The 17,717-nt window shown below is 46.0% G+C and overlaps 2 protein-coding genes across 2 annotated transcripts; both read right to left on the bottom strand.

Annotated features, from left to right (window-relative positions):
* Positions 1–11,765: 11,765 nt before the first annotated feature.
* On the bottom strand, positions 11,766–13,316 carry LOC135400585 (uncharacterized protein K02A2.6-like). The gene has a single exon (XM_064632420.1). The coding sequence runs from the start codon at positions 13,314–13,316 to the stop codon at positions 11,766–11,768; it is 1,551 nt and encodes a 516-aa protein (XP_064488490.1).
* A 435-nt stretch (positions 13,317–13,751) lies between these two features.
* Positions 13,752–14,750, bottom strand: LOC135400584 (uncharacterized protein K02A2.6-like). Its single transcript, XM_064632419.1, has one exon. The coding sequence runs from the start codon at positions 14,748–14,750 to the stop codon at positions 13,752–13,754; it is 999 nt and encodes a 332-aa protein (XP_064488489.1).
* Between the last annotated feature and the right edge of the window lie 2,967 nt (positions 14,751–17,717).

Genomic DNA, 17,717 nt, shown 5'->3' with positions numbered 1-17,717 from the left:
CAACAACAACAGATATATTCTGATGATGAAGTGTGGAGGTTTTCCACCCTAGGAGTGAAACGCTACCCCATAGCTAGGGTGTCTAATATGAGTGGTGACAATGATGAGTGATGACGATGAGAGATGACGGGAATGATCGGAGCGGCGATGGCGATGCTGAACGCGATCGTGATGGTGGAAATGTCCGAGAGCGCTGCTGGGGTCGTAATGAGTCCTTTATGCCTGTCGCCTCAAAGAAGCCAACCGCATGACGTAAGGCCGCCCTGGAGTGGGCCGCGGTCTCCCAAGGGCCGAGGATGGACAAGTTGAAGTGGCGGCAGCCAAGGGTGGCGAGCTGTGACTGCAGTGTACGCCTCTCGTCGACATAGGTCCTGCAGCGGAGGAGTATGTGTTCTACGTTGGCAAGTACACCACACTCGTTGCACATATGGCTAGCATCACAGCCTAGCTGGTAGCGATAGAACGGAGTGAAGGCCACATTCAGACGTAGCCTGTGGGTGAGCGACTTCAAAGGACGAGGAAGCTTTGCAGGCAGCCGGTAGGACAGCGTTGGGTCTACACTTCCTAAAGAGGACCCAGTTGGAATGTCGTGTTCCCACTGTAGCGTAGACCAGGAATCGGACAAATGGGAAACAAATGCATTTGGGAAACAAATATCGTGGCTCAAAGGAAAGCCCAAGAACGGTGTGCAGAACGGAACGCTGTCACTACATAAGTACTGGTAGGTTCATGACTACGGTGTTGATTTTGGAAAGCCCAACTGATCGAGCTTGAGAGCAACGTGACCAGGGAGGCTAAGTTCCTTACCTTAATGAGTCGAGAAAAATAATCGGAACGCGTCTACTGATGGCGGTGGTGCTGCTGCTGAAAGAGCATGCCGTTGTCGGCCCAGAGAGGTGGCCAGCGTTATGACTAACGCTCTGGACATCTGGCAACACCGTGCGCGACGCTGTCCAATGGCGCGTTCCGATTACTTGTGTCGAAGCATCAAGTTACCTCTATACACTAAACGAACTTAGCCTCCCTGAAGGGTTGAAATGCAACTACAGCTTGCTGCAAATAGAAACGACAGACTGCTCAATTCGTGTCCGAAAAGTGTTGATTCACAATGGCATATTTTCGTCTGCTCTTGGGATGAGGAAATTGGGGATTACTGTAAAACTCCTGTTTATTTTTTATTTTTTTCATGGCATCAAATTTTCCCGAATCTGACAGAAGGCATATTTGCCGTAGGGTCTGACTTTTTCGGGGCATATTTTTCAGCAACATCGGGGGCTAAATACGGGGTTATATTTTGTTTCAATTATTCGGGTGTAATCGCGATGAACTGAACCTGATTCACCCAATTCTGGTTGAATCAGGTTTAAATCTTCGGTTTACTTGGCATAACACAACAGTAGACATGGAGTATCAATATGTAGTCCAGGCACATAAGAGGCAGCAGGGTCTCTGTTTTGACAGTTTTTTCCCCCGAGTTGTTTGAATTGACAGCTTGTATGAGCATATTTATGCATTCACAACACAGTTTCTAAAGTTCTGTTTTCAGTTGTGGTAACTTCGGTCCCCTTGGTCTAGCAGTTTTCCGGCAAATATCGGGTTACACCATGTTTTTGCTGATTTGAATCGGGGGGGGGGGGGTAAATATCGGGCGTACTCGGGTACAACCCTAAAAAGTTGGGCCCATATTAGCGACCACTAACATTCGCGTATTCTTCACGCCACGTTGTACATCCGTATGCGACGTCTCTTCAGCGAAATTTTCGAGTGCCCTCGAAGTTCACAAATTTTAGAGTTTGTCAACATTTGTTTGTTAAATTGCTATTAAATTGTTCCAAATTGACAGTATGATACGATAGTCCGGTTAAGCATTTTATTTTTCGATCGAATACACACACGCACGCACTTCCTTGTTTGGCTTTTCTTTTCATATGGATGTTTCTTCCCTGTGGACCTTCTTTCTCGTTTGGATTTTCTTTCCCTATGAGTGTTTCTTCCGTGGGGATCTTCTTTCGCTATGGATGTTTCTTCCGTGTGGATCTTTCTACCCTTTGGATCTTTCCCTCCGTCACGTGACCCCATTGGATGTTCTTTCTCGATTAATCTTTCTTCCACAAGCGCTCGCAGCTGAAATACAGCGACAGCATTGCTACGCATTGTGGGCACACTATAACACAATACTTTCTGTGTGTTTGAGATTTCTTAACATATACAATGTTAATATTTCCAAAATATATCTTACAAATGCACTACAACTGGAATCCTGTTCAGATGTTTAGGAATCTTCGCAATCTTTACTGAGCGTGTCAATCTTTTCGCGAGACAACTGCGCTCATGAGCGACGCCAGATTCGTCGACCTGTGCATTAATTTTTCCCGCCTGGGAGTTCTGTAACGTGCGCTGAAATCTCAACACATGGCACACCGTACTGAACGTCTCTCGCAAAACGTGTGTTCAAAGCGTACCGCGGACCAACCGCGGAATCCAATTTTCTGAAGTGATCTTGGAGCGTTGCGCCGAAGAGCCAATAAAATACTCTCAAAGAAAGCTCCATTTCGAGTAACGTCCACACGGCAGACACATCCACAATGGTGTTCTCCGGCACGGAAACGCCGACAAGGATGATCAGATTTACGTTAGTACGAAACTCTACCTCTTGATGGATCAGAGGCTGAAACCGGAATGGTTGCTATACAGTAGAAAAGGGGGGGGGGGAAGAAACGAGAAATTGTCGAAATATATAGACAACGCGATTTCTTAGCGGCACTTTGATCTTCGTTAGTGGATTGGCGCCCGCTTCCACATGTGCAGCCTGAGAACAGAAAGAAAAAAAAAAAAAAGAGAGGAAGTTCAGCCGCAAGCATTCGTCCCTCTCGGGACCACATGACAGTTTGTGCGAAGTTCGGAGACTATTTGCTGGGGAGTAGACTTCAGGGTCAGGTTAGGACATACAATCTAGGGGACTAAAAGCTGTAGTTGCTCCTACAAATATAACGCGCACTAAAGAAACAAGGGAAAGGGTGCAGGCTAGCTGGTATAGATCCATGAAGAAGACCGAGAGACACGGACACAGAAGACGACACACGTAGAGAACCTACGTGTGTCGTCTTCTGTGTCCGTGTCTCGCGGTCTTCTTCATGTAACGCGCACAGTCTAAGAAAAAAGTGGCAAAGTAACCCATTTTCCCTTATACGCGGTATATTTGTGTTGATTCTATTAGACCAGGCGCTTTCAAACTACATGCACACATGCAACTTATGACGTCAATCCCTCTAATAAAAGCGTCTAAGAGGAACGTTTACGGGGAGATGTGTCCTAAGAATATGGGAGCTATCTTTCCGCCATCGAACTTCTCATTTGCTGTAACTATGAAGGAGCAATGTAAGTAAAAAATAAAAAAAGAAATGATACAGCTGGTACCGAAGGGTGAAGCTGTCAGCAAACTCTTATTTTAGTGCTCGCAACAGACTGTTTCATAAAGGCTAAAGCATATTCATGACTTCGAATACAGTTTCAAGAAAGCTACCAAAGCATTTACGAAATGTAGCAGTACAAAAAAGAAAAGAAAACTAGGGGACTCCCCCTCGCTGCAGATGTCTGCGACGTTTTGGACCTACAATGTGCGTTGGTAACTTTCAATTTTTAGTTTATGAAGTAAACTAGTTAATGACTATGTTAATTACATGTTTAATTGATTAAACCCTGCACCAAACCGTATAACGCCAAAATATTACATCAAATTTCTTAAGTGTCAGTCACATAAATGATCACGAACACGTAAACCCTACGTCAAGAAAGAAGTAACTTAAAGCCATATTTTCCATTTATTTAAAGCCCACCAGAAGTATTTGAGTGTTGTGAAAATCCGTGCACTCAAACACTTCTGCTGGACCGGTGTTTAGTGTTCCTGCATGGTAGTGCCATGTACCCGTCGGTTACCGCAACCATGAGCAACACTGTTGTCTCCTCACACAGCAGGTTACGTCCACGTCGCACGTCGTCGTTATTTCAACACGTCGGAACTTGTTAAAGAAGAAAAAATCGGAAGTGTAAAAATGGCGCTACAGCTGGAAACACACGGCCATTGGGACGACAGAACAATAAGGCCGAAACAGCTGTCCAGTACTGACATGGCGACGTTTGACTTACATATATATCTATGGGTCGAGGGAAGTACAAAAAACCGAACGGCCACGAAGTTTTACAGGTGTGGAAGGAAAAAGACGCGGACAACAGATTTTAGGGAAGTTAGGAACACTAGTTCATTTAAAGGGACGGTAAAGTGATGAATAACCCCCATATTTTTGCCCACTATACCGTGCACAACATCATTGTTTGATAACACACAGAAAGCATTACTTCTCAATTCGGCATATTTTTTATGCATAAATATTTTGAAGATTGCCGGAACATAGACGGTGCTGCGAACGAACGGCGAAAAAGAGCAACTTGGGGTTTCGGGTCCAGGGCTCCCGGGGATTGGTCAACCCTTACCACGTGAGAGTTAATTTTGTAGAGAAGAAAGTTGACGCACATTATCTTACATTTAAACGCCATTTTAAAAATGACGCTCACTTCCATAGTTTCTACTTCGATCCGCCGCGCCATTTGCGAGGCCGTCTGTGTGTTATCGCGTTCATTGTCTACGTCGTGGGTGGTCATGTTGGTCGCGCGAAGCAGAGAATGGAAGTGAATGACATGTCTGTGGCTGCTGTGTCACGTATTCGAGAGACCTACATATTCCTGGTGTAGTTTTGGTGTTCGGGGATGCAAAAATCATCTTCGTTCATCTTCGACGACGGGCGTTTTCTACCACAAGATTCCACAGGAGAGTGCGCGAAAACGAATGTGGTTCGAAGCACTCGGCTCTTAGAAACAGCAGTCATGTCGTGTGTGCTGAGCTCATTTTACTGCCGATCACTACGAAGATGCCGTAGATGGCGAATTGCGAAGACGTCCGAAGCGAGCTGCCGTTCAGTAACCAGTGATTTTGCTTCACCGAGGTGAGGAGAGTTCAACACAACGTCTTAGGTATGTACAGGTGTCACACATGTATAAACTATAATATAGCGATGACATATTCCATTTAACTCATGTTGTCCTACTTGTCCCGTACTGAACAATGTCAACATCAACAAATTTAATTTTAGGGGCCTTCCAGTGTTGAAGTGATGCCGACTGCTCCGTGTGTGTGTGATCCAGGCGTTCCAAGTGACATGACAGAAATAGCTGAAAGCATGTATGCAAAGTCCACAAATGGAAGCACTATATTTGTTACGTGTTGCAGACTTTGTGACATTTTTTGAGTCTTTGGACAGGTGCAGAACATTAGCATGACGTCAACAGTAGGAGAAGAAACCGATGAGAACTACTAGCTTGTTTGAAGGGTAGAGGAATAATTCAAGTTGAGGTATCTTTATGACCAAGGAACGCTAATTATTTTTCTAGAGATGCATCCTCTACACTTGAATGCCCAGTGAAACAGCGAAAGTTCATTGTCGTTGAAGCCCCACTACTGGAATTGTTCAAAGTGTGTCACAGCTGCAGTGAGCCATGCAAGGTTACCACATCATATTGGTCCTAAATTTGCAGAGTTGCCCTATCTCGGACACAACGGTCGTTTCTCTTTATTGCTCTCCCGATCCTACCTTCTCAGAGATTAATGTGGTTCTCCATGCGTTGCATGGGCACTGCCTTTTTCTACTCTTGCTTTCGGTTTCTTATTCTGTTGAATAAATCTTTAATTGAGAGTTTGCAGCCATCACGCTGTCTACTGTGTTTGCCCCTCATCTATATTGATGTGCTATAAGAGTATAGCACATCAACATGCTGACAACCTACCAACAACAACCAAACAACCTTGCCTAGTCCTACTTTTGGATGGAAACTACACGATGTGGTGACATCCACATATATAAAATTTTAGTCGATGGAGATTTGTTGTTTTTGTACAACCTTCGTTGTACATTTCTTTTCTCTCACTTAGCACACGCGAAGAAAAGTTCTTATTTTCATCAAGATGACAGGTCATTGTTGGATCTATCTGCAGCGTTATTGTTCCTGTAATTTTCTCTTGAACAGAGAATACAAAAGTGCACAAATGGTAAAATATAACTTGCTTGTTAGATCCAAAAGGGAAAGACATAACTGTTTATACCTTTCTTGTTTATTTTGTTGCAAGTTTTACAACTCTATCAGGTACGTCAAAACATCAGAGGGCAGGAAGGCCTACTCTGTTTCCAAAATCCCTGGACAATAAAAAAGAAAGATATAGTTTGAGTTGTGACAAAATGTTGCTTCTGCTCTTATATTATATTTCAATTAAATGTTAAGATGCCTTTGTCGTAGTACGCTGAAGCCAGTTTCAATTTGCAGGACAGTCAAAAGTACTTTACAAAACTACGTCTCAATTACAGTAACAGAAAACTTATGCAATAAATAATTTAGCCATTTTGGTGTACTATTGCCCACACCAATGCTGCATGGTTAACTTTGAACCCAGATCAAGGGTTGCTAATACTTGAAGTCAGCCCTCAAGTCCTCCTTTACAAATGTTAGTTGGCGACATGATAATGGATCAGTTACAAGTACTCATTTTAGCAAAACAGAGTTAACTAAGTGTTAAATCCCAATCTCGGTTCAAATATTAATTGGCATTTGGAAACCTGGTCAATAAGAAGTACATTAAAAGGTTATGAACACAGTTCAGATGAATGACACTGATGAAAATTATCGTATTTACTCCTCATATATACAAGACACGAGTATAATCTACAAATACAGATATGCCCCCAGGTTACTTAACCCTCCAGGAACAAACTAATAATTATAATATGCTGTGACTGCAAAGAACAAGCAATGAGAAAACCTTGCAGCAAGCAGGAAATGAAAATTAGCTGATATCAATGTATACATTTCTACAAGTCTGCACATTGATTGGGAAAGCATTCCAATAGCATGCACGACGCAAGCAGGACCCCCCCCCCCCTTTTTTTTTTCACTGAACTTTTAATTTCGGCCCATTAAATGAACTAGTGTTCCTAACTTCCCTAAAATCTGTTGTCCGTGTCTTTTTCCTTCCACAACTATATCTATATACAGGGTGTCTTTTTTTAGGCTATACAGATTTTTCATCAAAACACTATAAGTGCTATTGACATGCTGTTTTCCCTTCTATCATCTCTGGACCGGCTGACGATCTCGGCCATATATTGCTCGACCGTCAAATGACTAATTACCCAAAAACCGTTAATTAGCTTTTTAATTATAAAAGCTACGAAGTTGTCCCAATGTGAACATCTGTTCCTTTCATGACCTGATATTGTGGCCGTTTTCAGAACAAAAATCCGTTCGGTAGATCGTCCGCAAAACATTCATAAAGGAACACCATTTTTTTCTTTATTTTGTTCATTGCGCATCTTCGGAGACACGTCTTTCCTTTTCCGTCTGACCTTCTGTTTGTTGTTTTAATTTCGCGACTCCAAAAAATCCGAGCATTCCTGCAGGGCACGATTTTTTCGAACAGGAAGGCTAAGAAGTTAATAAAAGAAAAAAGAGAAAAAAGTAGTTTTTATGTTCAGGAACAACATGCAAAGTTTCGCTCTTAGTTCTGCATGAACCGTTATTTGAACCGGGTACCCGTATTTTTCTAACGGTTCAGTTCCGGTTCCGCTCCAAGATGGCGTCGACTGTTTCGGTTCGGTTCTGTTCCGGTTCGGCCAAAAAATAACCGTTATTAACGGTTTTCGGGTCACGTTCGAGTTCGGTTCGACTCTCTGGCTCCGTACACATCAGAATGCCCGGTCGAGCACATCTACGTACGTCATAAAGCATGGCTGCGCCCATGTGTGTTTCCGAATGAATTATCTGTTTTCTTTTTGTGTTTTTTTTTTCTTTTCTCTCTCTCTCTCTTTCACGTGAGAAGGCACCGAACTGGGAGAACGCTGTGCATTTTGGGGAGAGTTCGATGTGGACTTTCACAACAACACAACCGTTTCAGTTGCTTAGGATACCGCCGCAGCTTACCTTTAAGGCTTCTCTGTCGCATTTATAGCTTGATGCGCTGGATTTAGAAGCAACAAGCTTTTACCTTACGCCGTCAACATAAACTGCCTGTCTGCTGTTTTACGGTGCCTTTAAGAATACAGCGTTCAGCGTACAGCGGCGCCCCAGGCGGTGCCGGCAATACGCTGCCGCTTTTGGATTTTAACACTGTGGATTCTTAACTGTTGCATTCCGGGCGATTGCATACTGAGGCGAGACAAAGACATAAAACTACACAATGAAGTCGCAACTTTCAAACTTTACTATTTCGTGGAACGCTGCATTGTTGTCTAATTGCATGCGTCATTACGGATACATATGGGCTATGCTTACTTTCACGGTTAACTCGCTGGCTGACCGAATTCCCTGTATGCTCAGCATCAAAGTAAATAACTGCGACTACAACAGTAATTATCAATACAAACCACTCTATGCAGGGGAAAAACCGCTCCACCACGACGACAGACGCACACACCACAGCGCTGCACCACATGGTGTGCGCCTTTTCTTTTGTTTCTTGCGCTCTGGAGAAGTACAGAGATTCCCAATGACGCACTCTTTTTATATGGAGACTAAGTGCTCGTGATAAACGTTAAGAAGCGACAAATTGATGGCAATATCCGAAATATCTCAGGTTCCGAGCAGTGGGGTAGAGTATCGCCTCTGGCGATGAAATTGGAAAAGTGGAAAAAGCTGTATGTATGTGTATGTGCTGGTGAAGCCTCACCAAGGCAGAAACTTACGTGGAGACGTAAAGGGGAGATAGGAGGATAAATGGAAATGAAGGTAAATGATATGCGATTGAAGTAGTTGAAAGCGAGTAAAAGTGAGATTTAAGACTAATTAAAGGTAATTAAACGTAATTCAAGTAACAAATTTGGGTTTAAAGGTAATGAATGTAAGATATATGTAATTAACAGAAAGATGAAACCATATATTACAGAAAGTAACCGCGGGTTACCGGAGGTAATTATATGTAATTAAAGATAATTAACATCAGTTAAAGGGAAATTGAGAGTAATTAAAGCAAGTAAACGTAGGGAATTACATGAAATTCAAAATTACTTGCGGTTCCCTTCGGTAATTAGAGGGTACATGAAAGTAATTGGGGCTAATTAAAGGTTAATTACATGGACCTACATGTGGTAATTGAAAGTGTCGAACCGGAACGCACTTCTCTCGCGTTTACCACTACATCGCCACTGAATTTTTATGATAATGACAGGCTGAGCGTTGCACTTGCGACAGCGCCTATCAGCGTCGACGGCCGTCTAGGTCCGTCCGTAACAGTTGTGGAGAGAGTAAATGAAGAAGTTACAAAGATACCTCCGCACTATCGCATCGAAACGCGTTTGAGTGCCAAAGGAGCCTTTGTATTTTTTTTTTTTTTCAATCGCTAGGTTTACAGGGCCCACCAACATTGACAGTCGTGTAGGTGCGTCTGTAACAGTTGTGGAAAGAGACGAAAAGAAGTTACAATGGCACCGCAACAAGTGGAGGCGCACGAAGCTCAGCATCGGTTGTTTATGGGCACCTGACGAAACATAAATTTATTATTATTATTATTGGAAGATGACCACATAATGCTGCCGGATTCAAACGCCTGTGGCAGAATGCCCAAAGAGGCAGGCCATTTTCAAATGAGATTGCGTTTCTGTAATGCACATTTGGAGCCTCGGTGTCCGCGTCGCGTCACGCTGCTCCCCCTCGTTTGCTCCATTATCCCGGCACACGCTTCCGTATAGGCAGATTTAGAAGGATTGGAAGGATTAGGAGAGATTGGAAGGTTTTCACGACAACGGTTTCGAAAATATGATACGGCAAGCACCTATAATTCCTTTGAAGTGGGCTGGCATCACGTTGATGTTGGTCCTGGATTTAACACCTTCCGATGTGCTAACACTCCCTAATGTGGGCTTCTTTTTGAATCCGCATTAGAGCCACAAAGCAACCATGGGTATATGAGCGGCGTACACACGTGGACAAATGGAGAAAGTACAGCAGGAAGGAGCGGGGCAGGGGGAGGTGGAGCGCGTCCTGGGCCGACTTCAGGGGAAAGTGGGGGAACCAGCTTCCCTGCACCCTCTCCCTTCTTTCTTTAGGGGGAACTGTGCCAACATTCGTCTGGAAACTCTGCCGGAAAACCGAGGGGAAACCTTTGAGAGCACACTCGCTGGTATGGATTCGAACCCACCACCTCCTAACCTTCCACCAACGGGCGGACACTATTACCCACACGGCCATACCGGCAGTCGCTCAGTGTTTGCACAGCGCGTCTCACGTGATGTCATGTACGTCGTCTGGCAACACGAACATCGCGGAGTTACAGCGTAGGCGGTGTGCTGCGGAGTATTCGCCCAAGTACAGAGTTCGCAGATGCGCCGGAGATTCTCTACTCAATACTTTTTGGCGACAAGTATTTTTAATGTATTTGAAATACTTTTTTCGGTATTTGCTACTCAGTACTCAAAATACTTTCCTTCCTCGTCAAGCCATATCCAGCACGCTTCCCGCCGTGCCGAGATTTTCAGCTCACTGGAATTTAACCCCCTTTTTCTTCTTTTCCCTTTTCCGGGAATTCGCGAATCTGTCATTTCTCCTCTTATACAATAGGCTGGTCCCAAGCCTGGCCTTGCTTGTCAATAGAGAACTTCGTCAGAAAACCGTTCCTATTCGTATTGCGGGGTGAATCACCAGGGGATTAGGTACAAGATAATCCCGGCATTTATTTCCTTCGTCATCAAAGCAATAAACATGTGCCAGAGGTTGAAAGACACGAACCGACATACAGGAGGGATTACGAAGTTTTGGGTCGGAACATATCAACAAAGTTTACTTGGGTTCACCAACATTACTTGACACCAAGACGTTGCAAATGAAAGATATGCATGACTGATGAAGTTTATTCCCTTCATTTGTAAGGCCACGTTCAGAATACGCGTTTCACTTACTGCTAATACTAAAGTACTTTAAAGAGTATCTTAAATACTTCTTAGAGTATTTATTACTCTACTTAAATTACTTTCAGTTTTGAGTATTTTGTACTCTATTTTAAATACTTTTTCCGTAGAGTATTTAGTATCTTATTTTAAATACTTTTGCGCAGTATTTTGTACAAGTCTGCTGAGTCTCATCACGTACAAGTGGCACTGGGGCAGCGCCCAGCCTGCTGGCCGGCATCAGCCCCATCTCATCACCGTATCTCTATTTGTGTGTGTGTGTGCTTCATCCCCAAGGAACACTCTAGTGGAAGAACAAGAGAAAAGTTCTCACCGGGCAAACGTTTCGCCGCGTATTATATTGAGCACTCGCGCCGTGCCGGAATATCGACTTTGCGTTCGAATGCGTCTTTTCTTGTGGTCTGCTACGAAATATCTTCTTGCTGCGCGCCATGATACTTTTCGCCGTTAGCAGTGCACTAGAAAATTTAACGTTCAGCGGGGGAGGGGGGGGGGGTCGAGGTAGCTTGCCGTTGTTGGCCGCACTCAAGTGGGCATCGTCACGACTATAGCCAAAAAAAGGGAAGTGGGAGAGGGGAGTGGAGGACTTCAAATTGATGCATAGGCAGGATAACCGATACTGATTGGACGGAGGCACACTGTAGGTGAGAGGTGCACTAGAGTGGTCTTTCCGCTAGGCCCGTTTCTTGCGTTCAGCACTTGTACTTACGCTGCAGCTAAAACCAATAAGGTTTTTTTCATGTCCAGTTGGGTTCGTTACAACACTCATGCTATGACAGAGAACGTCTCCGTTCGTGACGCTCGAACCGACTGACTCCAAGCCGCCGGTAAGTGCCGGCGCAAAGTCCAGTCAGAGTTCAAAGCCATGAAACGGCGATCCTCACGTTTCTTCCGTCTCACACTGCCTTGCTTGGGCTGGCAGCCCAGACCAATACACAACAATCCCTTCCCACCAGAGTGAGGAATGGGGCATCCGTAAAAGAATGTTGGATGCCGCTCTCTGCTTGATCGGCGTAGCGGTGGCGGTGCGTCTTCAATTGTAGTTGTCGATGCTCCCAGAGAACCCGCATGTGAAGGGGGCAGTGGTAGGAAGTCGTCCGCAGAATCTGTTTGACGAGGTCCAACTCCGCTCGTTTGACGGCGGCGTATCGGATTCACGTGTACTCGGTGTTCTAATCCATCGCTGCGTCGCACTCTGTAGATACAGCTGCCCTCTGTTGCCGTAATCGTCGCGGAACACCATTTGTCTGCCCCTCTGTAACTTCGTACGAACACCGTGTCACCTCTGCTAAACCTTCGCGCCGCCATAGGCAACTTTAGGTCCTGTTGTCTGTCGTTAGCAGGTCGCAGCGGGTCAAGTCGAACTCGAAGGCGGCGCCCGAACATGATCTCCGCTGGTGTCTTTCCGGTTGTGGCACTCGGGGTGGACCGCAAGGAAAATAGCAGCCTTGACAGTCTACATTCCCAGTCGCTCCTTTGCAGTCTTGAAAGACCAGACTTGACGGTCTGTACCATGCGTTCTGCAGAGCCGTTAGAAGCTGGATGGTAGACAGGCGTGAAGACGTGTTGAATCCCATTTAGTTTCGTGAATTCTCGCATCTCGGCTGACGCGAGGCTTGTGCCATTGTCTGTGACAATCACTTCGGGAAGTCCGTGAGTAGCGAACATCCGTCGCAAATGTTTGATGAGCTCTGTTGCTGAGAGCGATGACACCTGTGTGACCTCCGGCCACCGTGAGTAAGTGTCCACTCCCACCAGGAAGTTTCGTCCATAGAAAGGTCCTGCGTAGTCGAGATGATCCCGTGACCAAGGTCTGGACGGCGGAATCCATGGGTGCGGAGCTTCTCGTGGCGGCATGTTGCGCGTCATCTGGCGGGACCGGCACCTGCTGACCGTGTTTTCAATATCGCTGTCAATACCTGGCCACCACACGTAACTCCTTGCTAAAGCCTTCGTTCTCATTATTCCGGCATGCCCTGCGTGAAGCGCACTCATAACGCTTGCCTGCAATGTCGGTGGTATAACTACTCTGTTCCCCCACAGGATGCAACCTTTCATGAGTGACAGCTCGTTCCTCCGAACTTGAAACGGTTGAAATGATTGGTCGTTTATTGCTGACTCAGGCCATCCTTTCTCTGTCCAGTTGAGTACCTTGCCGTGAATGGCGTCCTTTTCTGTTTCTAGTGCAATCTGTTCCGCACGGATAGGTGCGTCCTGTACCGCCTCTAGCAGCAGGACTTCAGGCGGATTCGGGTCAGGATTGTCATCCGAACCTGCCTCGAGGGGTAGTCTGCTTATGACATCTGCGTTCCCCATTTGTGCTCCCCTTCGGTATTGCAACATATAGTCATAGGATCCTAACAACAGAGTCCAGCGTAGCATTCTTGGTGAGAGGACTGCAGGCGTTTGTCGACCTTGTCCCAGTATGCCCAGCAGCGGCTTGTGATCCGTGTATATTACGAACCTCCTTCCCATACGGTATTGTCGGAACTTGGTAATGCCAAAAATGATAGCTAGAGCTTCTCTGTCCAGTTGTGCGTAGTTCCTTTCGCTGGTGTGGAGCGTCCTTGAACTGAAAGAAATGGGTGCTTCTTGTCCGTTTGGCTGAACGTGGGAAATCACAGCACCCACGCCATAAGGAGAAGCATCACAAACAAGACTAACCGGCTTAGTTGGATCGTAGTGCGTCAGAATTAGATTTTCGGACAGGGCACTCTTGATCTTCTTGAATGTCACTGCGTGCTGGCTGGTCTAGTCCCACTTCGCATTTTTGTCGAGAAGTCGGTTTAGTGGTTCGAGTAGCGTGGCCTTGTTCTGTAGGAACCGTTCATAAAAATTCACCAGCCCCAAGAAAGCCTGTAGTTCTTTTTTGTTCGTAGGCTCTGGAGCATTGTGAATCGCCGCAACTTTGCTTTTTGAAGGCTGGATCCCTTTAGCATTGATGTGGAAACCGAGGAACTCTAGCTCATCTTTAGCAAACAGCGTCTTGCGGTGGTTTACTCGCAAGCCTGCTTGACGCAGCTTGTCAAGTACTGCTTGAACACGTTGGTCATGTTCGTGGGGTGTCGAACCGGATATTATGACGTCGTCCAAAAATGTTGCTACGCCGGGAATCCCTTTCAGCATCGTGTCCATCACGCGTTGAAAAATTCCGGGTGCTGCCGAAACGCCGAAAGGCAGACGCTTTACTCTGAACAAACCTCGAGGCTTATTGAGTGTCAGGATATTTGATGAGTTCTCGTCTAGGGGCAGTTGCAGGTAAGCCTGGTTAAGGTCCAGCTTCGTGAACAACTTGCCGTTTGATAATATGGCGAAGATTTCTGTGGCTGTAGGTAACGAATAGGTATCCGGTGAACTCCCCGTGTTCACCGTGCATTTGTAATCACCGCAGATCCGAATAGTTCCATCCCGTTTGCATACAGGCACAGTCGGTGTTGCCCATTTTGAGTATGCAACCGGCTCCAAAACTCCGTCCTGTACCATTTTGTCAATCGCTGCATCCACTTTTTCTTTAAGTGCGAACGGTACAGGTCGGAACTTCTTGAAAATGGGAATGGCATCTGGAGTGATATCAACCGACACCGGAGGTCCTGTGAACTGCCCTAGTCCTTCTTGGAAAACCTTGTGGTTTAGCCACTTTGTCGCAGAGTCCGAAAACGAGTGAATGCCTTGCATTCCGATTCCCAAGTCGTCAAACCAAGATCTGCCAAGGAGACAAGGTCCTGTACCTTGTTCGACGAGCAGAGGCATTGCTCGTCGAATATGCTGCAAAGCTACATTGCATGCGCCTGGGTTTAAACTTTTAAAACGAAGTAAGTTATGGCTACGTGCCAGCCACGTAGCCATCAGGAGCAGCAAATCAGTGGGGAACATAGATCAGTGTTGCTTGACGAATTGAGAATATGTCCCACGAGAGGTCGCGCCGAGCCGTTTTACCGCAACTTTGCTAGCAGTTTGAAATTATTAAGCGTTCTCTGTCACATGTATAACTTGTGCCGGGTTTACAAGAAGCAAGAGTTCAGTTCCCACATATAGCGATTTGCTACACAGCACTATAAAATAGCGCTATGTTTTCCTCCTCCCAGTGGTACGTCAACTTTTCCAGCGCTATTTTGAGCGCTACGCCGTCAACATAAGCTGCTTGCCCGGCGTTGCTTGCTACAATCCTACAGTGCGGCGATGTACGCTGGAGAAGAGCAGCCGAGAAAGTGGAAAACCCTGCCCCTCACAGGTGTTACAACAACTCAAAAGCGCGGGTAAACCCCTAGAATAAGGACATTTTACAAGGCGCAATAGTCACAATATGAGATGAGTTCCGTTAAAGCGTGTAACCAGTGTCCATTCGAAAGTCCAATGATTTTAGACCACGTGCTGATTGCAACGTCGCAATTTGGAACGCAGTTGAGCAACAGGATGGTGGTCGATACGACACGATATACTTTGGACTCACATGCACAGACCGTAGCTCAGCTATATCAAATATAAATGATCGTGTGTTGTAAATAAAAAAAAAGTTGGCACGTTTTCTCATTTCGATGCTGCAGGGAAGGCAATTGCAGGTGTCACGCGCACACAATAGTTCCCAAATCTAGCGCACACCTCGACTACCACGTCTGGTAATTTGCTTGTCGTTTCCTCGCCTGCATTACACGATACAGAAAAATCTCGTGAAGAAACCATTAGTCGAGCATACGTGCTTAATCTCCTGGGCTACCGCTTTCACTATGAACCCGCTAAATAAAAATATAGAAAGAACGTTGGCCTCTCTGAACTGCTTTGATGGCACGAACTCATAAGTGGGGATTTTGTTTCTCTTAGAGCTCCCGAAACGCTGCGAAAAATGAACGCACAACCATATTACAGGTAAAGAATTCGAATTGGCTTGCAACATATTGAGATGAGAGGATGATTCGTCTTTGTCGCCGATTTTCGCTCCACCTCGTATTATACCTCGGGAAATGTAATCGCCAAAAATGAGAAACACTAACGAGGCTCTGCACATGGCATGGGGCCATCTATCTTCTCTTCTCCAATAAGTTAGCAAATGCTTGTGCATGAGAAACCAGAAAACGAGAGAAAGAAACATAAATTTGGGCAGATTTACACGGATGTTGAGTCAACCTACCAAGTCAACCTACCAAGTTGACCGTGCGGCGAGATGGTGCAAGCGCCGCTTGCGAGGACAACCGAATTTCGATTATTATTTTTTTTTTTCTTCTTCTTCCTTTTTTTGCCTGCGGCGGAAATTTCCGACTAGACATGTGCGCCGCCGAGAGTTTACCACACGCACGATGCACGTCCGGCGCGCCGATATGTTTGCGCGTGTTCATGGTTCATGTACAGACGCATGTCAACTTTCGGTTTTGAGCTCCTAGGGAGGTCACTTTTGAGGCCGACCGTGACATCGTCCGAGGACCTGACCGTATAGTCTCTGTTTGTGAAAAGATGTGCTTGTTTTCTATTGCTACGACTTCACATTCGTCACAGAAAACGAGCGCAGTGCTCAGTATTACACTGGCGCTCAAATTTTGCAAGATGGAGAGAAAAGGGAAAAATCGCTGTTATTTGTTTTGGGAAGAGTGCATGCCAAGAAGAAAGGTGGAGACAAATCCTTTTGGCTGCGAAATATGAAGTGAGTTATGGCGACTGTTTACAAGGGGCCAAGACGCCGCTGTGCATCAGTTATTCTCATGACGATTTTTTATTATTCCTTCTGTAGTCCGTGTTCTTTTACTGCGTTACACCACCGTGCACATGATGTACCAACTACCCCGCGTCCACCAAGACATTGCTTCCCCACTCCGCATGCTTCGTGAGGAGAAACACGTAGTTCTGTATCAAAAGAACAAAAACAAAAGAGAACAGCTTATAGCATAATGTAAAAACCCCGAGACTAGGGAACACGAAGGGACAGACACAAACACGAATTACGCTTATAGCGCCTGTCGACGACGACGAACGATGGGTGGCTACATCTAGTCACGCGCAAGCCACGTCCCACCCTACGCGTCAACGACAGCCCCACACAGTTTTTGTTTTTCGGACCTAAAGACCTGCACCCACGTCTTCGTATGTCGTGATGCTCTCCGCAAGCCCCTTCAGCCCCCTTACGATGGCCCTTTTTGAGGTCCACTCCCGCCACGAAAAATACTTCCGCCCGCCCTCTCGGCGAGTCTACCCTGCGCCTCCCTTCTCGACGCTGGTCCTGCAGTCACGCCTTCAACGCTCACACCACGTCCGCGCCACGTCACTTTCTCTGTCCCCTGACTCATGACTCCCCTGACTCCCGACACTGCTGCCCCGGATTCCACGGTTCGGCGCCATAGCCACGTCTCTGGGGTCGGATTCACAAAGAGCTCGTGCGACGGAATTTGTCGTAACTCCGTCGTACGGGAAAGTTACGACGAAGTGTAGATTCACGAAGGGCGTGCGTCGCAAAATCTTCGCAGCTTACAGCGGAATCCTGCGAGAGCTCCCGAGCAGTCTTACGAAGGAAGATGGCGGCGTTATTTGGCAGCGGTGGATTTGAAGACGGCAAACATAGACTCCATAATACGCGCCAACGCATTGCACTTTGCCACAGAACCTTCGAGACCATCCCCGAAGTGACATTGAGGCACTTTTTTGCTTGGTAACCTTCAACAAATGCTTTAACTTTTCGCTCCGTAAAATCGGGTCGCAGGGATTTTTCAAGCATCCCCTACACCCCGCTAAGAC

The sequence above is a fragment of the Ornithodoros turicata genome, chromosome 7 (assembly GCF_037126465.1).
Source record: "Ornithodoros turicata isolate Travis chromosome 7, ASM3712646v1, whole genome shotgun sequence".
In the NCBI taxonomy this organism is placed as follows: Eukaryota; Metazoa; Arthropoda; class Arachnida; order Ixodida; family Argasidae; genus Ornithodoros; species Ornithodoros turicata.
This window is presented reverse-complemented; position numbering and strand designations above follow the sequence as displayed.

Excerpts from the sequence above, each read along its gene's own strand:
- LOC135400585 (XM_064632420.1), bottom strand. The coding sequence starts at position 13,316 with ATGGGGAACGCAGATGTCATAAGCAGACTACCCCTCGAGGCAGGTTCG.
- LOC135400584 (XM_064632419.1), bottom strand. The coding sequence starts at position 14,750 with ATGCCTCTGCTCGTCGAACAAGGTACAGGACCTTGTCTCCTTGGCAGA.